This window comes from Mirounga leonina, unplaced genomic scaffold, assembly GCF_011800145.1.
Source record: "Mirounga leonina isolate KUSES-001 unplaced genomic scaffold, KU_Mleo_1.0 Mir_92, whole genome shotgun sequence".
Taxonomy (NCBI): Eukaryota; Metazoa; Chordata; class Mammalia; order Carnivora; family Phocidae; genus Mirounga; species Mirounga leonina.
In genome coordinates this window covers 17,072,235-17,094,680 of record NW_023270852.1, presented here as the reverse complement: position 1 = coordinate 17,094,680, position 22,446 = coordinate 17,072,235, and the positions used below count along the sequence as shown (strand labels likewise).

At 37.6% G+C, this 22,446-nt stretch overlaps 1 protein-coding gene across 1 annotated transcript in view; it reads left to right on the top strand.

The window, feature by feature from the left end:
* GDPD4 (glycerophosphodiester phosphodiesterase domain containing 4) overlaps positions 1–22,446 on the top strand; it is a 108,084-nt gene that overhangs the window by 67,884 nt on the left and 17,754 nt on the right. The window contains exons 12-14 of the mRNA XM_034995146.1: positions 540–694; positions 17,082–17,229; positions 22,005–22,087. Of these exons, the coding sequence (XP_034851037.1) occupies positions 540–694; positions 17,082–17,229; positions 22,005–22,087 (386 nt within the window). The remainder of the gene's footprint in view (positions 1–539; positions 695–17,081; positions 17,230–22,004; positions 22,088–22,446) is intronic.

The window sequence follows — 22,446 nt, the reverse complement described above, 5'->3', positions numbered from 1 at the left end:
TCTTATTTGAGCAGAGATTTGTTCATGTTTTTCAGAAGCAATTCTCTGCGCTTGAGCTATCATTCCAAATCTCTTAAGTTCTCAGAATGTGGTAGAGTGCTCAGTGAAACAAATATGTGTTTTCTTGCAAACGGAACTATTTCCACAGATGAATCATTAAAGTATTCCCCATTGACAGGAAATGACCCCTTTCAAAGATGATTTTTAGTGTCATCAACCAGAAGAAATATGATTCCTACCTTTCATCCACACCTACCAACTCCTCATCCACTTTGGCTAGTGTGAAGCTATCTGAACACAATGGGCCTTTGACTCAGCATGTTAACTCTCAGTTCCAGAACAACCTTGCTGAATGGCCCCATTGTAAGAGTTCATTAGACGGTATTAAGCCAAGTTCACTTTCACCAAGAACTAGAATCTCTCTCCACTACCTATAGACTGTTACCAATGCTGGAATGAGGCTCCGTTTATTCTACCTGGGGCTCTTTGTACCTGGAGAGCTGATTATCCACTGAAAGACTTCCTTTTTCACCTTACAGATTTTTTGGTTGCCAAATTTCGATAGGCAGTATGTCAGAAACGCAGCTCCTGGTTTTCAGCAAGTGGGCCGGTTATTTTCCATTGAACATCTTACAAAAGAAAATATCAGTAGAATAAATGTTGACTACAAGAGGTTGTTCCACAATGGGTTGAGGTAAGAGTTTGACCACACTTCTCTTGGCAGGTATTGCCCTACTTGCATAAAATCTGCACTCCCACCAAGCTCCTTAGCTTCTCCTTCTCATCTCAGGATTACTTTGTATATCTCTTTTTGGAATCCCCTATTTTCCCCTCTTCCTCTTCCCACCCTATCTTCCTCCCTCCCTCTGCCAGCAAACATTTATCAAGTGTAGACTATGTCCCTTGAACATAGTCTTCAGCCCCTTCTCTTCATTTCCAATCTGTTATCATTCAACACGCTTTTTTTCATGCTTGGTGGTTTTGTTCTTATATAAGGTGATCATTGAACAGTCAGAAATCAGGAAATTGTTTATTTCCTCCTGCCATTATCAGATGGAATGCAGTACTTCATAAATAGCTTTGTGGTCCAGAAAGCCAGATTTATTATAAGGATAATTAAGAACATAACTAAATCATTTAAAAAAAAAAACCTTAAAACAGCCAAGCATGAGAAGAAACTAAAATTATTAGCTACATTTATAAATATGTAATTAGTGACAGATTTTTCAAATTAAAAGCACCAGGGAATAAAATGGCAACTTTTCCAAACTTAACTATTATTAATCACTGCTTAATTTAATCCATATTTCCTTTCTCTTAGTTTTAAAAGTAAATTTTTTCAGATGATTTTAAATGCTTCAAAGACAGAGTTTTCCTTGGAGAGATATATATCCAAAATCTCCTTGGGCTTAATAAAAATTCCCACTAGATACCTTTCTGCATCTCAAGCCATGAACTAAGCTGTTGGATTTACTTCTGCTCCTGTTCTCACTTTTCCTGCCTCTCTGGCCATGTGGTGGTTGATCATGAAATACTGTCTTTTTTCTTTTAACAATGTTTTACTTCTATTTCCCAATCAGAAGATTTCTCTTTGCTTAACTGCTACTTCTATTTTGAGTGTATTTCTCTTTCCTTTTACTTTTTTCAAATAGAAAATAGCTCTATGATGGATGTCCCTCTCTCCTACTCATAATTTAGATCAATCTAGTAGTTGAAAAATAATTATAACAGCTTCCATTTATTGAACCTTTATTATGTGTCAAGTTCTATGGTTGTTAGACCACAGGCTCTTTTTCACATCATGGCCTACTCATCAGCTACACACACATGACCTTGGACAAATTTCTAATCGTCGGTTTTCTCATTTGTAAATTAAGAGTAGCAATAACCTGGGGGGAAAAAAGAATAGCAATAACATAGATGGACTGGTGAAAAGATTAGATGAGAATATTCTTCATATTTTGCACATGCAGAATGCTGGGCAAGTGTAAGTACACAATTAAGTGTTAGCTGCTGCTTTTATCATCACCATCCTTACATGCTATGCCCTGGAAATTATCACTATCCCTTTTACAAATGAGGAAACTTGCCTCTAAAGAGGAAAAGTTCAAACAGGCTAGGTAATTCACCAAAATTGATATACTTGGTCAGTAGGGGACCAAACTTAGATTTATTTTTTTTAAGATTTTGTTTATTTATTCGAGAAAGAGAGAGAGCGCACAAGCAGGAGGGAGGGGCAGAGGGAGAAGCAGGCTCCCCACTGAACAGGGAGCCCAATATGGGGCTCAATCCCAGGACCCTGGGATTATGACCTGAGCCGAAGGCAGCCACTTAACCGACTGAACCACCCAGGCTCCCCCAAACTGAGATTTAAATATAGGTCTGACAGAGTCCAGAATCCAAATTCTTTCATCATAGGTCTTTAAAGTTATTTCTTGGCTACAGTTATATGGGCATAGTTTCAACTGGCATCAAATTTGAGAGGGATCGTATCCTGAGTCCTATTATAAAGTCAAGCAGTTTAATTTAGCTCAGCAAATATTTGCTGAGTAATAATATGTACAAGTGCACCTTGCTAGTTTTATGTGAAAAGTCAGAAGCAAGGCAACAGCCTTTTCCTTAAGGAAACCATGTATTCTAATAAGGACAATAAGGGTTTTTCTGTATAGCTATACTGCAAAGCTGACTGTGATAAATTCATGTGTTGTACATTATTCCAAGTCCTCCTCCTCAAGGACCACTACATTTTAAGAAATTAAGTAGTTGTACCTTAAGTTATTTGTATAATGTTTATGACCAGAATATTTGTAATTATGATCACATTTCCAATGCATTCTCTGTGATTATGCTCACTTCATAGTCTATCTGACCACTGTCACAAGATATTGTGACCCTGCCATTTTGACTGAGAATGCTTTAAATACATTATTTTAATCAAAATTATCTGAATATAGAGATGCCCTATGCTTTATTTCTGATGTGGGAATTTTTATAACTTAATTTTAGGGGTGCCAGGGTGGCTCAGTCGGTTAAGCATCTGCCTTTGGCTCAGGTCTGGCTCCCTGCTCAGCAGGGAGCCTGCTTCTCTCTCTGCCCTTCTCTCCTGCTCTGCTCTCTCTCCCTATCTCTCGCTCTCTCTCAAATAAATAAATAAAACCTTAAAAAAATAAATTCTAGTTAGTTAACATATAGGGTAATATTGGTTTCAGGAGTAAAACTTAGTGATTCATCACTTACATATAACACCTAGTGCTCATCACAAGTGTCCTCCTTAATACCTATCACCTATTTAGCTTATCCCCCACCCACCTCCCTCCATCAACCCTCAGTTTGTTCTCTATAATTAAAAGTCTATGATTTGCTTCCCTCTTTTTTTTCCCCCTTCCTCTATATTAATCTATTTTGTTTCTTAAATGGCACATATGGGTGAAATTTGGCAAATATGGAATTTGTCTTTCTCTAACTTATTTCACTTAGCATAATGCACTCTAGCTCCATCTGTATCATTGCAAATGGCAAAATTTCATTCTTTTTGATGGCTGAATAATATTCCACTGTGTGTGTGTGTGTGTGTGTGTGTACACACACCCCACATCTTCTTTATCCATTCATTAGTCAGTGGACATTTGGGCTGTCTCCATAGTTTTGCTATTTTTGGTAATGCTGCTATAAACATGAGGGTGCATGTACCCTTCTGAATCTGTATTTTTGTATCCTTTGGGTAAATACCTAGTAGTGCAATTGCTGGGTCATAGGGTAGTTCTATTTTTAACTTCTTGAGGAACCTCCATACTGTTTTCCAGGGTGGCTGCACCAGTTTTCATTCCCAGCAACAGTACAAAAGTTTCCCCTTTCTCCACATCCTCACCAACATCTGTTGTTTCCTGAGTTGTTAATTTTAGCCATTCTGACAGGTGTGAGATAGTATCTCACTGTGGTTTCGATTTGTATTTCCCTGATGCCGAGTGATGTTGAGCACTTTTCATGTGTCTTTTAGCCATCTGTGTACTTTTCTTTGGAAAAGTGTCTATTCATGTCTTCTGCCCATTTCTTAACTGGATTATTTATTTTTTGGGTGTTGAGTTTGATAAGTTCTTTTTAGGTTTTGGATACTAACCATTTATCAGATATGTCATTTGCCAGTACATTTTGATAGTAGAAATTTTTATTTTTCCTCTTTTCCTTGATCAGTCTTGCTAGGAGTTAGTGAATTTTATTAATCATTCCAAAACACCCAATTTTGGCTTTGTTATCCTTTTTCTATTGAACATTTGCTTTCCCATTTCACTGATTTCTGTTCTTTATTATTTTCTTCTTCTACTTAAAGTTTAATTTGCTCTTTATTTTTTTTATTTGTAGCATCTTTATGTTTGAGTTTTAGATATGACAATAGGAACATAAGCCTTCTTATGAACATAATATAAAGCTGGAATTAGATATAGAGTTTAAAATAGTAAGTATGTTAGTGAATAATTCCAAATGTAAAATACTCACCGGGGCAACTGGGTGGCTCAGTCGGTGAAACGTCCAACTCTTGATTTCAGCTCGGGTCATGATCTCAGGATCATAAGATTGAGCCCTGCATTGGGCTCCTTGCTCAGTGGGGAGTCTGCTTGAGATTCTCCCTCTCCCTCTGCCCTTCCCCTCACTTGTGCTTGCGCTTGCTTGCTCTCTCTCTAAAATAAATAAATCTTTAAAAAAATAAATAAATCTTTTTTAAAAACTAAAAATACATACTATATAATAATACTCTAATAAATGTATACTTAAGTTTTTTCAAATCTTAAAGTGTAGAATAGATAGTATATATCTGGCCTCATAATTTACTTTTCTCAAAACATTTTTTTATTGAAGTATAGTTGACACACAATGTTACTTTAGTTTCAGGTGTACAACATAGTGATTCCACAACTCTACACATTATGGTATGCTCACCACAAGTGTAGCTACCATCTGTCACCATATAAGGCTATTACAGTATCATTGGCTGTATTCCCTATGCTGTACCTTTTATCCCCATTTCATAACTGGAAGCCTGTATTTCCCACTCCCCTTTACCTATTTTGCCCAGGCCCCCCAACCCCATCCCCTCTGACAACCATCAGTTCTATTTATAGGTCTGTTATTGTGTTGGTTGGTTTCTTGGTTGGTTATTCATTTACTTTGTTTTTAAGATTCCACAGATAATTGAAATCATATGGTATTTGTCTTTCTCTAACTTACTTCACTTAGCATATTTTCTAAGTCCAGCTATATTGCACATAGCAAGATCTCATTCCTTTTTATGGCTGAGTAATATTTCACTGTATATAAATATACCACATCTTTATCCATTCATCTTTTCATGCTGCTTCCATCTTTTAGGCTGCTTCCATATCATGGCTATTGTAAATAAAGCTTCAATAAACATAGGGGTGCATATATTTTTTTGAAATAGTATTTGTTCTCCTTGGGTAAATATCCAGTAGTTGAATTATTGGGTCTTACGGTATTTCTATTTTTAATTTTTTGAGGAACCTCCATACAGTTTCCCACAGTGGCTGTACTAATTTATCCCACCAACTATGCACTGGAGTTCCTTTTTTTACACATCCTCACCATTCCTGTTACTTCTTGCCTTGTTGATACTAGCCATTCTGACAGGTGTAAGGTGATGTCTCATTGTGGTTTGATTTGCATTTCTCTGATGAAGAGTGAGATTGAGTATCTTTTCATGTGTCTCTTGGCCATCTGTGTCTTCTTTGGAAAAATATCTGTTCAGATCCTTTGCCAGTTTTTAAAATCAGATTATTTTTTAATGTTGAGTTATATATTTATATGTTTTTTATATTAACCCCTTATTGGATATATCATTTGTAAATATCTTCTCCCATTCACTTGGTTGCCTTTTCATTTTATTAATAGTTTCCTTTGCTATACAAAAGCTCTTCATTTCGATGCAGTCCCAGTAGTTTATTTTTGTTTTTGTTTTTCTTCCCCTATGCCTAGAGACGTATCTAGAAAAATGTTTCTAGGCCTAATGCCTGTGTTTTCTTCTAAGAGTTTTATGGTTTCAGGTCTCATATTTAGATTTTTAATTCATTTTGAGTTTATTTTTGTGAATGGTATAAGAAAGCAGCTCACTTTAATTCTTTTACATGTAGCTGTCCACTTTTCCTAGAACCATTTATTGAAGTGATCGTCTTTTCCCAATCATATATTCTTGCCTCCTTTGTCCTTGATTAATTGACTGGATGTGTGTGTGAGTTTATTTCTAGGCTCTCTGTTCTTTTGATCTGTGTGTCTGTGTTTTGCCCATACCATACTGTTTTGATTATTACAGCTTTGTAGTATATCTTGAAATCTAGGACTGTGATACCTCCAGTTTTGTTGTTCTTACTTAAGATTGCTTTGGCTATTTGGGGTGTCTTGGGGTCTCATACAAATTTTAGGAATATTCTAGTTCTGTGAAAAGTGTTCTTGGTATTTTGATAGGGATAATTTGAATTTATAGATTACTTTGGGTAGTATGGACATTCTAGCAATATTAATTCTTTCAATCCATAAGCATGGACTTCTTTCCATTTCTTTGTGTCATCTTCAATTTCTTTCATTAATTGTTTTGTAGTTTTCAGAGTACAGGTTTTTCACCTCCTTGGTTAAATCTATTCCTAGGATTTTATTCTTTTTGGTGTAATTGTAAATGGGATTGTTTTCTTAATTTCTCTCTATGAGGCTTCATTATTAGTGTATAGAAACACAACAGATTTCTGTGTATTAAATTTGTATCCTGCAACTTGACTGAATTAATTTATCATTTCTAATAGTTTTGTGGTGGACTCCTTAGGGTTTTCTATATATAGTATCATGTCATTTGCAAATTATGACAGTTTTACTTCTTCCTTATGAATTTTAATGACTTTTATTCCCTTTTCTTATCTGATTACTGCAGCTAGGATGTCCAGTACTATGTTGAATAAAAGTGGTGAGAGTAGACATCTTGCCTTGTTCCTGATCTTAGAGGAAAAGCTCTCAGTTTTTCCCCATTGAGTATGATGTTAGCTCTGGGTTTTTCATATATGGCCTTTATAATATTGCAGTATGTTCTCTCTAACCACACTTTGTTGAAAGTTTTTATCACGAACAGATGTATTTTTCAGATGCTTTTCCTGCATCTTTTGAGATGATCATATGGTTTTTATCCTTCCTCTTGTTAATGGGATATATCTCATTGGTTGATTTGCTAATATTGAACCACACTTGTGTAATTATAATAAATCCCACTTGATTGTGGTGGTTAATTTTTTCATTGTATTGTTGAATTTGGTTTGCTAATATTTTGTTGAGGATTTTTGCATCTATGTTCATCAAAGATATTGGCCTGTAGTTCTTTTTTATTGTAGTGTCCTTATCAGGTTTTGGTATCAGGGTATTCCTAGCCTCATAGAATGAATTTGGAAGTATTCCTTCTTCTTATATTTTTTTGGAAAAATTTGGGAAGAATATATATTAACACTTGTTTAAATATTTGGTAGACTTCACCCATGAAGCCATCTGGTTCTATACTTTTGTTTGGAAGTTTTTTGATTACTGATTAAATTTCATTACTAGTGATTGGTGTGTTCAGATTTTCTATTTCTTCCTGATTCAGTTTGGAAAATTGTATGTTTCTTGAAATTTATCCATTTCTTCTAGGTTGTCTCATTTGTTGACATATAATTATTTATATTCTTTTGTAATTCTTTGTATTTCTGTGGTGTTCATTGTTATTTCTCCTCCTTGATTTCTGAATTTGAGTCATCTGTCTTTTTTTCTTGATGAGTCTGGCTAAAGATTTATTAATTTTGTTTATTTTTTCAAAGAAACAACTCTTGGTGTCACTGAATTTTTTTGTTCTTTTTTTTTTTTTAAGTCTATTTATTTCCACTCTAATCTTTATTATTTCTACTTGTTTTGGGTTTTGTTTGTTGTTCTTTTTCTAGCTCTTTTAGATGTAAGATTAGGTTGTGTATTTGAGGTTTTTCTGGTTTCTTGAGCTAGGCTTTATCACTATAAACTTCCTTTTTGAACTGCTTGTGCTTTGTCCCAAAGATTTTGGATTATTGTGCTTTCATTTTCATTTGTGTTTATGTAAATTTTATTTCCTCTTTGATTTCTTCATTGATCCAGTGGTTATTTAGTAGCATGTTGTTTAGCCTCCATATGTTTGTGGTTTTCCAATTTTTTTTCTTATAATTGATTTCTAGTTTCATGCTGTTGTGGTTGGAAAAGATACTTGATATAATTTCAGTCTTCCTGAATTGATTGATACTTGTTTAGTGGCCTAACATGTGATCTGTCCTGGAGAATGTTCCTTGTGCAGTTGAAAAGAATATGTATTCTGCTGTTTGTGGATGGAATGTTCTGTGTGTATCTGTTAGGTCTAGTGTATCATTCAAAGCCAGTGTTCCTTTGCTGATTTTCTGTGCGGGTGATCTATCTATTGATTTCAAGAGGGGTATTGAAGTCCCCTATTACAATTGTATTACTGTTGATTTCTCCCTTTATAACTGTTAATATTTGCTTTATATATATATAGGTCCTCCATTCTTGGGTGCATATATATTTATAATTGTTATATCCTCTTGTTGAATTAATTTCTTTATCATCATGTAGTGCAGTTCTTTGTCTCTTTTTATAGTCTGTGTTTTAAAGTCCATTTTGTCTGATATAAGTATTGCCACCCTGGCCTTTTTAATTTTTTTTTTTTTGCTTCCATTTGCATGGAATACGTTTTCCATCCATTCACTTTCAGTCTGTATTTGTTTTCAGGCCTAAAGTGAGTCTCTTGTAGGCAGCATAAGATTGGTCTTGTTTTTGTTTTTTTTTTTCTTTAGCCATTCTGTCACTTTATGTATTTTGATTGGAGTGTTTAGTCCATTTACATTTAAAGTAATTAATAATATATATATGGAGTTATTGCCATCTTATTATTTGTTTTATGGTTACTTTTGTAGTTTTTCTCTGTTCCTTTATTCTTCTGTTGCTCTCTTCCCTGTGCTTTGATGGCTTTCTTTTGTGGTATGCTTGGATTCTTTTCTCTAATTTTTGTGTATCTATTACAGGTTTTTGATTTTTGGTTACTGTTGAGTTTATATATAGCATCTTAAGTGTATAGCAGTCTATGTTAAGTTTATGGTCACTTAAGTTTGAACACATTCTAAAAGCACTAATTTTTACTTCCCCTCCCCATTTTATGCATATGATGTCATATTTTACATCTTTTTATTTTGTGTATCCTTTGATATACAAAATTTTTTATAGATATTATTTTTTTATAGATATGATTAGGGGGTTTTTTGGTGAGAGAGAGAGAGTGAGAGAATGAGCATGAGTGGGAGGGAGGGGCATAAGGAGAAGTAGACTCCCCGCTGAGCAGGGAGCCAGACGCAGGGCTAGGTCCCAGGACCCTGGGATCATGACTTGAGCCGAAGGCAGACGCTTAACCAACTGAGCCACCCAGGCACCTCTAAATATGATTATTTACATATTTAGTTTTTTACATAATAGTTTTACTACTCTTGTGATTTAACCTTTATACTTGCTTTATAAGTGATTAATCTATTACCTTTAATTTGTGGTTGCTTTTACCTGTGAATTTTTTCCCTTTCATAATTTTCTTCTAATTTTAGCCTTTTCTTTTCACTTAAAGAATTCTCCTTAACCTTTCTTATAATTCTGAGTTAGTGGTGATGAACTTTTGTATATCTGAGAAACACATCGTCTCTCCTTCTCTGTCATTATTTTTTGCCATTTTGCCTTTTTTTTTTTTAAGTAGGCTCCATGCCCAACGTGGGCCTTGAACGAACAACCCTGAGATTCAGAGTCACATGCTCTACCAACTGAGCCAGCCAGGCACCCTGCCATTTTACTTTATATGTTTTGGTGTGGACCTCCTTGGATTTATCTTTTTAAGGCTCTCTGTGCTTCTGGACCTGGGTATCTGTTTCCTTCCCCAGATTAGGGAAGTCTTCAGTTATCCTTTTTTAAAATAATTTTTCTTCTCCTTTCTCTTTTTCTTTTCCTTCTGGGATCCCTCTAATGTGATGTTATTACACTTGATGTCACTGTGTTCCCTTAACTTAGTTTTATTTTTTTATTCTTTTTTCTTTTTGCTGTTCAGCTTGGTTGATTTCCATGACCTTATCTTCCAGATTGCTGATCCATTCTTTGGCATCCTTTAATCTGCTGTTGATTCCCTCTAGTATATTTTTTATTTTGGTTATTGGATTCTTTGGCTCTGACTGGTTATTTTCTATATTTTCTGTCTTTTTGTCGAAGTTCTCACTGAGTTCCTCCACTCTTCTCTCAAGTTTACTGAGTATCTTTGTGCATATTATTTGGAATTCTTTATCAGGATATTGCTTATCTCTGTTTCATTTAGCTCTTTTACTGTGATTTTGTCTTGTTATTTCATATGGGACATGTTCCTCTGTCTTTTCATTTTGTCTAGCTCTGTGTGTTTGTTTCTATGTATTAGCTTGAGCAGTTATGTCTACTGGTCTTGAAAGTAGTGGCCTTTTGTAGAAGAGGTCCTGTGCTGCCTTATGGCACAATCCCCTCTGGTTACCAGAACCAGGTGCTCTAGGAGTGTCCCCTGTGTGGGCTGCCTGCACTCTCCTGTTGTAGCTGAGCTGTGATTGCCTTCAGCCCAGATGGCTGCAATGACCTACTTTGCCTGGTGTGAATGCACTAGGCAGGGTTTGGCCCCCATGTTGTTGAGAGGCCTGCCTGCAGCAGCCACTGGCTTGTTGGTGGATTGGGCCAGCAGTCATTCTAGCTGTCTGCAGTTAGCCTCTCCTGCCACAGCTGTAGGCACACTAAAGGGCAGTGCTTGCTCCCTGTGCAACCAGCTAAGAGCAAGAACTGTGGGCACACTGGTGTGTGGGTTGTTTTTCCACTTCCCAGGGCAGGAGTCACTTTGGAGTGACACTGGTCCAGCTGGGGCAGACTTCAGGGTGTGATGGGGCAGGAGCCACTTTGGAGGGACCCTTGCCTCTGTGTTGGATGGGGTGGGTCTGCAGGGAAACACCAGGACAGGACATGTGGTGCTAGCAAGGCAGATGGAGAGTGTTAGCACTGGCTTCTGCAAGTATCTGGCTATCTGGGCTGGGAGAGTGGGAGACAAATGCTGCCTGCTAGCACTTTTGTTCCCTGAGAAATTTCCTGCAGATTTTTGCTCCCGCCCATACATGTTCTAAGATTGGTCAATACATCTCCTTTGCATATACCCTAGGCACTTTTCAAACTGCTGCTTTTGTTCTATTTCTCAGCCTAGTTATTTAGTATGCTGGTTCTTTATGTGCAGAGACTCAGTTTCCTGTCACCCCCAGCTCTCCCAGAATTAAGTCTCCTGAATTTTTAAAGCTCACAGAGTTAAACCCTGCTGATAATTAAAGCTCTTGGAGTTAAGCCCTGCCCATTTTCAAAGCAGGCCCATTTGCAGTGCAAATCCTCCCGCCAGGGATGCCTGGTGTGGAGTCTGATCCTCTTGCTTCTCTGTGATTGTGATATACTCCTATTTGTGGTTAGTCCCACCAAGAATTTGGTTCTGAGCAAAGTCTCTGCCCCCCTACCATTTTCGATGTGGCCTTCTCTCTATGATTAGCTATGGAGGATCTGTTCTGCCAGTCTTCAGGTAGTTTTCAGAGTTAGTCACATAGATGTTGCTGTTACGTTTGTATGTCCCTAGGACAAGGTGAGTTCAAGATCTTCCTACTCTGCCATCTTTCCAAAACAAGTAGTAATTCTACTTTTAATTTTTGAAAGTATTGTCATACTGTTTTCCATAGCAGCTGTACCAGCATGGCACAAAGGTTCCAATTTTTCCATATCCTCCATATCATTGTTTTCTGGGTTTTTTTGATGTAGCCATCCTAATGGGTTGGTATTAGTTCTTTAAATGTTTGGTGGAATCCACCAGTGAAATCATTGGGTCTAGGACTTTCTTTGTTGGGATATTTTTGGTTAAGGATTCAACCTCCTTAGTCATTATAAATCTATTCACATCTTCTAATTCTTGATGATTCAGTCTTGGTAGGTTCTGTGTTTTTAGGAATTTGTCCATTTCATCTAGGTTATCAAATTTGTTGGGGTACAGCTGTTCATAGTACTCTCTTATAATTCTTTTTATTTCTGTAAAATGGGTAGTAATGTCCTTTCATTTCTGATTTCAGTATTTGAATCTCTTCTCTTTTTTTCTTATTAGTCCATCTAGCTAAAGGTTTATTACTTTTGTTGATTTTATTCAAGGAGCTAACTTTTGGTTTCATTGATTTTTCCCTATAGGTTTTCTTTTCTCTAATTGATGCTGTAGTCTTTTTTATTTTCTTCCTTTTGCTATGTTGGGTCAATTTGTTCTTTTTCTAGGTCCTTGAGATATAAAGATAGGTTGTTGATTTGAGATTTTTCTTATTTTTTTAAAGAATTTATTTATTTATTTGAGAGAGAGATAGCAAGAGAGAGCACAAGTGAGGAGGAGAGGGAAAAGCAGGCTCCTTGCTGAGCAGGGAGCCCCAATTCAGGGCTCAATCCCAGGACTCTGGGATCTTGACCTGACCTGAAGGCAGACGCTTAACTGACTGAACCACCCAGGCACCCCGATAATTATCTTTTAAAATCTATTGAGACTTAATCTGTGGCCGAACACATGGTCTATCCTGTAAAATGCACTTGAGAATAATGTGAATGCTGTTATTGTTAAGTATTCTGTATATGTCTGTTAGATATAATTAGTTTCTTGTGTTAAGTCATCTGTTTCCTTACTTTCCTTTAATCTGGTTGTTCTATCCATTATTGATAGTAGGGTATTGAAGTGTCCAACTATTATTGTACATCTGTCTGTTTCTCCCTTCCATTCCATCAGGTTTTGCTTTACACATTTTCCTGGTCTGTAATTAGGTACATAAATGTTTATAATTGTTATATTTTCTTGCCATATTGAACCTTTTATTAATAGATAGTGTCTTTCTTTGCCTCTTTTTTTTTTTAAAGATTTTATTTATTTATTTGACAGAGAGAGACAGTGAGAGAGGGAACACAAGCAGGGGGAGTGGGAGAGGGAGAAGCAGGCTTCCCATGAGCAGGGAGCCCGACGCAGGGCTGGATCCCAGGACCCCAGGATCAGGACCTGAGCAGAAGGCAGACGCTTAACTGACTGAGCCACCCAGGCGCTCCTCTTTCTTTGCCTCTTGTTACCTTTTTTGATATAAAGCCTATTTGTCTGGTATCAGTATAGCCACCTCTGCTGATTTGTGTTACAATTTGCACAGAATATCTTTTTTTAATTCTTCATTTGTAATCTGTGTCTTTGGATCTAAAACGAATTTCTTGAAGAGAGCATAGAGTTGGGTCATATGTTTTAATTTATTCTGCCAATGTCTGTTGTAGTGTTTAATCCATTAACATTTAAAATAACTACTGAGAAGGAGGAACTTTGGTCACTTTGTTACTTTTGTCATGTCTGTAAATATTTGTTATTTTGTTTCTGTCATCTCTTACTGTTATTTCTATGTGCCTTTATATCTTTTATGTCCCTTATTTCCTGTAATACTATTTTATGTATGTATGTTTAATTTTTTTGTAGTGAAATGTTTAAATCTTTTATTTCTTTTTGTGTCTATTCTATACCTATTTTCTTTGTGGTCACCATGGGAATTACATTTAACATCCTAAATTTATTAACACTCTGATTTGAACTTATACCAGCTTAATTTCAGTAACACACGAAAACTCTGCTCCTGTACAGCTTCATTCTTACCTCTTCTGGTTGTTGATAATTACGTCTTTGTAGATGGTGTCCTCCAAAACACAAGCTAGTAATTCTTTCAGGTGCACTAGTCTCTTAAATTACATAGGAAATGTAGGTATGTGTGGAGTCACAAACCAAAATTACAAGGGTACGATCTTTTAGACTAATTGCTTTTTCTTTAGATGCATTAGTCTCTTAAATTATGTAGAAAACAAACAGTACAGTTACAAACCGTCGTTATAATACTACTAGGTTTTACATTGGCCCATATATTTACTTTTATTAAGATCTTTCTCCATACAGCTTTAAATTACTGTCTAGTACCCCATCCTTTCGCCTTGTAGGATTCCCTTGAGCTTTTCTTGCAGGGCAGGTCTAGTGGCCACAGACTCCCTCAGTTTATCTGGGAATGCCTTCATTTCCCCCCTCACTTTTCAAGGACAGGGTTTTTTTTTGCAATAGGAGTCTGGTTTATAGTTGTTTTTCTTTTAACACTTGGAATATGTGGGCCCATTGCTTTCTGGCCTCCAAAGTTTCTGATGAGAAATCTGGGGATAACTTCATTGAGGATTCCTTGTCTGTGACAAGCTTTTGACTTGGTGTTTTCAAGATTCTTTCTTTGTCTTTGTCTTTTGAAAGTTTGGTTATAGTGTGTCTCAGTGTGGGTCTCTGAGTTTGTCTTACTTGGAGTTCTTTAAATATTATAAATACTAGTCCTTTGTTGGAACTGTGGTTTACAAATATTTTGTCCCAGTCTATGGCTAGTCTGTAGGATCCTCTTAACAGGGTCAGAAGAGCAGAATTTTTTAAATTTTGATGAGGCCTAGCCTATCAGTTTTCTCTTTTATGGGTCATATTTTTCTTCAAGTCTAAGAGCTCTTTGTCTAACCCTCAGGTCTCAAAGATTTTCTTTTGTAGTTTTTTTCCCCGAAAGTGAGTTTTACATATTTTATATATTTTATGTAGTTTTATATATTTAAGTCTGTAATCTGTCTTGAACTAATTTTTATATAAAGTGTGTGGTGTGTCTCAAGGTTTATGTTTTTGTTTTTATTTTGCCTATACCTGTCCAATTGCTCTGCTATCATTTGTTGGAAAAACTGTCCTTATTCCATTGAATTCCTTCTGCACCTTTGTAAAAAAAAATCATTCAGGTATATTTGTGTGGGTTTGTTTCTGGGTTTGAAATTATTTTCCATTGATCTGTGTGCTTATCCCTTCTCTAATAATACACTGTCTTGATTACTGTAGCTATATAATAAGCCTTAAAACTGGATAGAGTGACTCCCTCTCACTTTATTCTCCCTTTTCAAGATTGTTTTATTTTGGGGTTGTGTCTTTCCATATAATTTTATTTTATTTTATTTTAAAAATTTCATTTGTTTATTTGAGAGAGAGAGCATAAGTGAAAGAGAGCCAGATGTGGGACTTGATCCCAGGACTCTGGGATCATGACCTGATCCGAAGGCAGACACTTAACCGACTCAGCCACCCAGGCACCCCTCCATATAATTTTAGAATCAATTGACCTAATTATACAAAACACCTTGAGATTTCGATAGGAATTGCATTAAGCCTGTGGATCAATTTAAGAATTAACATCTTTATAGCATTGAGTCTTCCAGTCTATGAACACATATGTCTGTCTGTTTTTTAAATATTCCTGTACTTGTTGAGTTTATACCACAGTATTTTATTTTCTTTGTTAATTGTTAATGATACTCTGTTTTTGGTATTTTAGTTTCTATATATTCATTATTAATATATGTAAATGTGATTGATTTTTGTGTATTGGTTTTAAAAGTTTAAAAAGTAGCTTTTTTAAAAAAATATTTATTTATTTGACAGAGAGAGAGAGATAGCGAGAGCAGGAACACAGGCAGGGGGAGGGGCAGAGGGAGAAGCAGTCGTCCCACTGAGCAGGGAGCCCAATGTGGGGCTTGATCCCAGGACCCTGGGATCATGACCTGAGGCAAAGGCAGATGCTTAATGACTGAGCCACCCAGACACCCCTAAAAAGTAGCTTTTTATTACTATTTCCTTATTTCTATTTTTTCTATGTATCTGTAGGTGATTTGTAGAACTGTCTTAGAGACAATTCTAACAGATTGGATAATTAATTGCAAACATTCATGCAGAGGCAGTATTATTATTTATAGTTTATAGTTTATACATTGAACCTAAGAATTTGCCAGGTTAGTATATTGACAGAGCTGAGATTCAAACCCAAGCTTGTACAGAGCTATTTACTATCTCAGGTTAAAAAAAAATTTTTGAAGGCATTTACATGGTATATTATTTAAGAAATTTAACTCCTAAAAATGATAGCTTGACTAGACTTGCTAGGTGTTTCAGTACTTATTTTCTCTATGGAGAATGCACAAGTATCTGCTGACATGTTGTGCATTGGGAAACGTTTGGTTTCATTGTCTCTACTCAATGCTTATAAAAAATTTTTTATATTTGAGGGGCGCCTGGGTGGCTCAGTTGGTTGAGTGACTGCCTTCGGCTCGGGTCATGATCCTGGAGTCCCGGGATCGAGTCCCGCATCGGGCTCCCTGCTCGACAGGGAGTCTGCTTCTCCCTCTGACCCTCCCCCCTCTCATGTGCTCTCTCTCTCATTCTCTCTCTCTCAAATAAATAAATAAAATCTTTAAAAAAAATTTTTTTTATATTTGAAATTTAAATATTCACCAGATTGGTATTCATTTATTCATTCCTTCATTTACCATTTATGGAGGTAGGTATTATGCTAGGTACTGGATATACAAAGATGAATAATACATAGTCTCTACTTTTAATTTGATTATAGTCAAGTACAGAAGACTAATAGGAAAGCAGATAAATATAGTAGAGGGTGGTAAGTTCTCTGATGAAAGTATAGTTGCTACACAGTAGTGTGCTGGAGCTGGTTCATGCCAGCACATGGGAGTCAATTATTAAATATTCAGAAACTTTGCAAATCTGTTTTACCAGTGGTAGCTTAAAATTGGCTACGGTAGGATTATTTACACCATGGAAATCGGCAAATGCTACAAATAGTGCTTTCTCTTTTTTCCTACTTTCTTTCTTTTTTCCCATCAGGACATCCAGTTTACTAACATTCCATGTTGGTACAGGAGCAGAGATATTAAATCCAGTCCTTTACCTCATTGCAACATGAACACATTCTGCATTATCATAAGTTGTCACAGGACTAGCTGCTTCTAGTGATTTAAGCAGCAGCCTCTCACAAACATTGTGGCCGTTACCCTTTTAAATGATGAAAGTGAGGTTAAGTCTAAATTCCCTGTGGGTTCTGTTTTTATTCCAGAGATTATAAAGCAGCTAACATCAAAATCAACTTATACATCGTCAATGAACCTTGGCTCTACTCACTGGCCTGGTGCTGCAGGATTCACTCAGTGACCACAGACAATATTCACATCCTGAGTCAGCTAAATCAGCCTTACTTCTTCATGGTGAGCTGGCTATCCAGATTGTTCTTTCAAGTCTGGTACAGTAGGAGTCTAAGTCCCTTACCCTATCCTTACATTGTCCACTGTGCAATCTCTTGGGAGCTACTTTTAATAGTAGAGACCTCTACGATGTTGGAGATGAGGATTCTCCCTTCTCTCGCCCAGATCCTTCTGTGATCTGCAGAGAGAAATTAGTATTGTTATAATAATTGTCGTTTATTGAATCTTCACAATGTGTTTTTTATGCATTATGTAATTTGACCCTCTGAGTTACTCATTTTTATTATCCCTATGAAGAAACTGAAGTTTGAAGATGTTAAGATTCTTAGGCATAGTCACATGATGCAAGATTCAGAATGAGGTCTGATTCCAGAGTTTTGTTACAGTAGCCCCACCTTCCTAGAGGCATGGCCACCATGACAGTGGCATGGGCTCTGGGGAGAAAACCAAGTATATCTGACTCCAAAGTGAAAACTGGGTGACCTGAACAAAATGCTTTTGAAAAGGAGAACCAGTCTCAGGGTCGTGAGATTGAGCCCCGTGTTGGGCTCCCAGCTCAGTGTGGAGTCTGCTTGAGATTCTCTCTCTCCCTCTGCCCCTCCCCCTGCTTGCATCCTCTCTCAAAATAAGTAAATAAAAGTTAAAAAAAAAAAAAAGGAGAGCTAGTGTCCAGCTCACCTAGCTTGATTGCTCCTCCTAGGCCTGACGCTGCTTAGTGCCAGAGGCTTAGGGACCTGAACATGTGGGTATAATCACAGCTAAAATCTTATCATTTATTATCTGTGGAAGCAGCCCTGGATATCCAGTTAACTGCTACAGAGCTTTTTTTTTTTTTTTTTAAGATGTTTTATTTACTTATTTGACAGAGAGAACACACAAGCAGGGGGAGCGGGTGAGGGAGAAGCAGACTCCCCGCTGAGCAGGGAGCCCAACACAGGGCTCGATCCCAGGACCCCAGAGCTTAAGGCAGATGCTTCATCAACTGAGCCACACAGGCGCCCCTGTTATGGAGCTCTTATCTGTGTAGAGTAGCTTGACTGAGTCAGACACAATAGTGTACAACAGAAAGAACTTAATTTCTTTTCATTGGCTGTTTAAACTGCTCTCTGAGCTAACCTTTCCCTGCTCCTGAGTGAAATCTTACTCAGGTCCCATAACTTTTCTAGTCACTTTTAGGTAACTTTAAAATTTCACTTCCAGGGCGCCTGGGTGGCTCAGTTGGTTAAGCGACTGCTTTCGGCTCAGGTCATGATCCTGGAGTCCCTGGATCGAGTCCCGCATCGGGCTCCCTGCTCGGCAGGGAGTCTGCTTCTCCCTCTGACCCTCCCCCCTCTCATGTGCTCTCTCTCTCTCATTCTCTCTGTCTCAAATAAATAAATAAAATCTTTAAAAAAAAAAAATTTCACTTCCAGTCACCAAAAAGTCTCAATTCAGAATAGAAGTGTGTAGTTGAGAGTACACCCAAACTCCAAGTGTCTTAAAAGGTAAATCTTTGGGCAGAGAAGCCCAAATGAGAAGCATAAATATTTCAGGCTGCCTTCTCCATACCTCTGGCCTCACTAGCCCTTGTTTCGGTCAGGACCAGGAGAAAGCGAATCAGGGTCAGGGCACAATCTCATAGAGCCGGGCTTGCACTGAGGCCCTGTGGTGGCAGGGTAAAATTACTGACACCTTTTTTCTCGCTGGCTTGGGCAACTTTCTGGAGATGACCCTGAAGAACACCTTGAATGGCAGGTCCCTTGGCTAGGTGAAGCTTTCTACCTGTCTGTCCTCATACAAATTTCCTTCATACATGTACTATATATTTTTCTAACATTTTGTTTTTTAAAATTGATTACAACATAAGCCTGTTCATTATGTGAAATTCAGTCATTATAAAAATACATAAATCAGAAAGCAACACACGTAATCCTATTCTCCTAAGTCAGTAATGTCTCAAAGTTGTGCCTTTGGATATATTAAATGAAGCCTTATTAAATAAAGCTTTTTATTTTAATACTTGAATTGATACTATTTGAAATAATAAATTCATGTGATTCAAAAGTAAAAAAGTATAAAAGGATGTAAAGTTAAAAAAATACTTTCTTCTACACCTTGCTATGGTTTTTTTAAAGGACCTAGTGTCACTTTGTTCAGCAAAGTGGGACCAGTATCCTCAGGGCTTTCCCAAGCAGCTCACACTCTGGAGTTAGAATATGCAGATTTAAATCTTGGCTCTACCACTTACTGTGTGAACTTGGAAATGTTAGCTTGTCCGTGCCTGTTTGTTTACTAGTAGATTGGGGATAATGATAGTACAACAGAAGTACTTTTATCCACCACAGTTTAATCTGATCATTGGTCTGTTAATTGAAAAAGTTGAAGTGGGGAATCATAAATATGTGTGTGTGTGTGTGTGTTTGTATTTACAGTCTATCAGCTTTTACTACTTAAAAAACCCACCTAAAATGTAGTGGCTTAAAACAAACAAATATTTATTTGTCATATTCTTTGTGATGGCTACGTGGTCCTGTGGTCTGAGCCAGCTTGGTGTAGAGTGGGTGCATCCATATGTTTAGGGTCTTACCTGGAATGCCTGGGGTCTCTCTTTATGTGATCACACATCCTCAAGGAGGCCAGCTTGAGCTTGTTCACTTGGTGGCAGTGGGTTCCCAGCAAGCAAAAGAGGTGAAGCCCCAATGCAATACAGTTTTCAAAGTTTCCCAGGTGTGATTTTTGCTGAAATTCCATTGGCCAAAGAAAATTACATGGCCAAGTCCAGATTCAAGGTGGGATAAGAGAGAAAAAGATTCATTTCCTGATGGGGAGGAACAGCAAAGTCACAGTGTATACAGGCCTGCATTTTGGTTGCAGTACTGTCATTTTTATAAACAATCTATCACATACATACCTCACACATTGTATTTTAATTTAAAATATTCATTTACCTTGTAACTTAGAGTCAAGGTCTTTGAGGTTACTTCAGGTGGTGGAATTCTATATTCATTTGTTTATTCAAACACCCAAATGAACCAGCTATGATTTCTAAGTTTTGTTTCTTTAAAGCAGAACAAGAACATAAAGGCATTGGGAGAAACAGTCTGAATGAGGAATTCACTGAGATTTTCATAATCCTCTTATCCCAATCTCTTACAGTGTTTCACTCATACCCCATTCAGTTGTAGTTTATTTTTTAATGATCTCTTCTGTCTTCACTGAGATTTTCAAAGCATTGGCTTGGTTTTCTTGAAAATGGCGTACTTCTTTTTCACTTAGATTTACAGATTTGAGTAACATTTCATTACACAGCACAGTTGTAACAAGTACACTGTCTAAGTCATTTTAGGGAGCAAGAACGACTAATTCTTTTTTTTTTTTTTTTAAGATTTTATTTATTTATTTGAGAGAGAGAATGAGAGACAGCACAAGAGGGAAGAGGGTCAGAGGAAGAAGCAGACCCCCCGCTGAGCAGGGAGCCCGATGCGGGACTCGATCCCGGGATTCCAGGATCATGACCTGAGCCGAAGGCAGTCGCTTAACCAACTGAGCCACCCAGGCGCCCTTAGAACGACTAATTCTTAGTAAATGGACAGCTCACCTGCTGGGAATCCTGGAGCAGGTCAAGCTCTCAGTCACTCTTTCCCAGAGGGGATTAATAGCCTGGGTTTAGGGGCGACTGGGTGGCTCAGTCTGTTAAGCATCTGCCTTCAGCTCAGGTCATGATCTCAGGGTCCTGGGACTGAGTCCCGCATTGGGCTCCCTGCGCCTCTCCCTGCTCGTGCTCTCTCTCTCTCTCTCTCTCAAATTAATTAATTTTTAAAAAAGAGCCTGGGTTTAGTGGAAGTTGACTAAGGGCTTCTACTATACTTGCTTAGTGGGCTGTTGTGAGGATGGGATGTGAAAACACTCTTAAAGTGCTTAGAATGCTTCCTTAGCTCTTGTGGATGCTCATTAATTGTTAGTTGTTGTTGCTAATTGTTGTTGTTGTCATCATGACCGTTAGTATTATTATTATTAATGTTATTATTCAGCTCATGGAAAGACCTTGGGATAGGGTGAGGAGAAGCTCAAGAAAAAGTAAAAAGTGCCAGCCCCAGGGGCATCAAGTAACAATGGAGGTGGAAAGCGAGGATCAAATTGAGTAATTCTAAAACTCACACAAGAGGACCTAGGAGATATATCTCTGGGCGATTCAGGCAAAGGAGCATAGAGAAGGGGGCATGTTAGCTAAGGGGGAGTTATAATTCCAACATACTTATTTGAAGCATGATGATTTAGAACAAAAATTCCTAGATGCTGGTTCACAGACTAGTTGCTTCAGCATCACCTGGGAAGCTTGTTCAAAATGCAGAAATTCTAATTCCTGAGGTATGTAGTGAGACCTATGACCCTATACTACTAAAAGCTGCCCAGGTAGATTTGGATGTGCGGACAGGTTTGGGAAGCCATACTGTGAAAACACAGAGCAGTGGAACTCAAGAAACTTGGGCTGTAGTCCTGGGTCCAGAATAGACTTGCTATGTGACTTCTCTGGGACTCCTCTGTCTTTGAGGGTTAAGGGAGTTGAAGGGTATGAAGTGTTTGTCCCTTGTAGAGTTCCCTGCACATGTAAGGGGTGATTGTTAAGTTTTGGGCAGGTATTCTTTATGTTCGAGACCACCACATCAGAGTTCTTCCACCTGCTCTGCCCTCCCTGCTCTTCCCCCAGCCCTGGCAGCAGAGCAAAGGACTTGACCCTTGTGATCTAAAATCCCTTGCAACTGTGGTTTTTTAAATCTGTTTTGTTTTCTGTTTTGCAGACACCAGGTTACTATATGTTCATGTGGCTTCTCATGGATAGTGTTTCTGCAGTTCTCATTATTACCATATTTTATTTTCATTGGTAAGCCTATATTTGCAATTTTTAAAATTTTTTTAAAGATTTTATTTATTTATTTAACAGAGAGACAGAGACAGAGAGAGAGGGAACACAAGTAGGGGGAGTGGTAGAGGGAGAAGCAGGCTTCCCGCTGAGCAGAGAGCCTGATGTGGGGCTCGATCCCAGGACCCTGGGATCATGACCTGAGCTAAAGGCCGATGCTTAACAACTGAACCACCCAGGCGCCCCTATATTTGCAATTATAAATGAATTTTTCCCTAGATAAAAGTGTAAGTGGTTCTTATGGAAAGTTCAGAAAAAACACTTAGATTCTTCCTATAATCCCACAGGGCAAGCTCTCAGGAAGACAGGGTTTATAATCT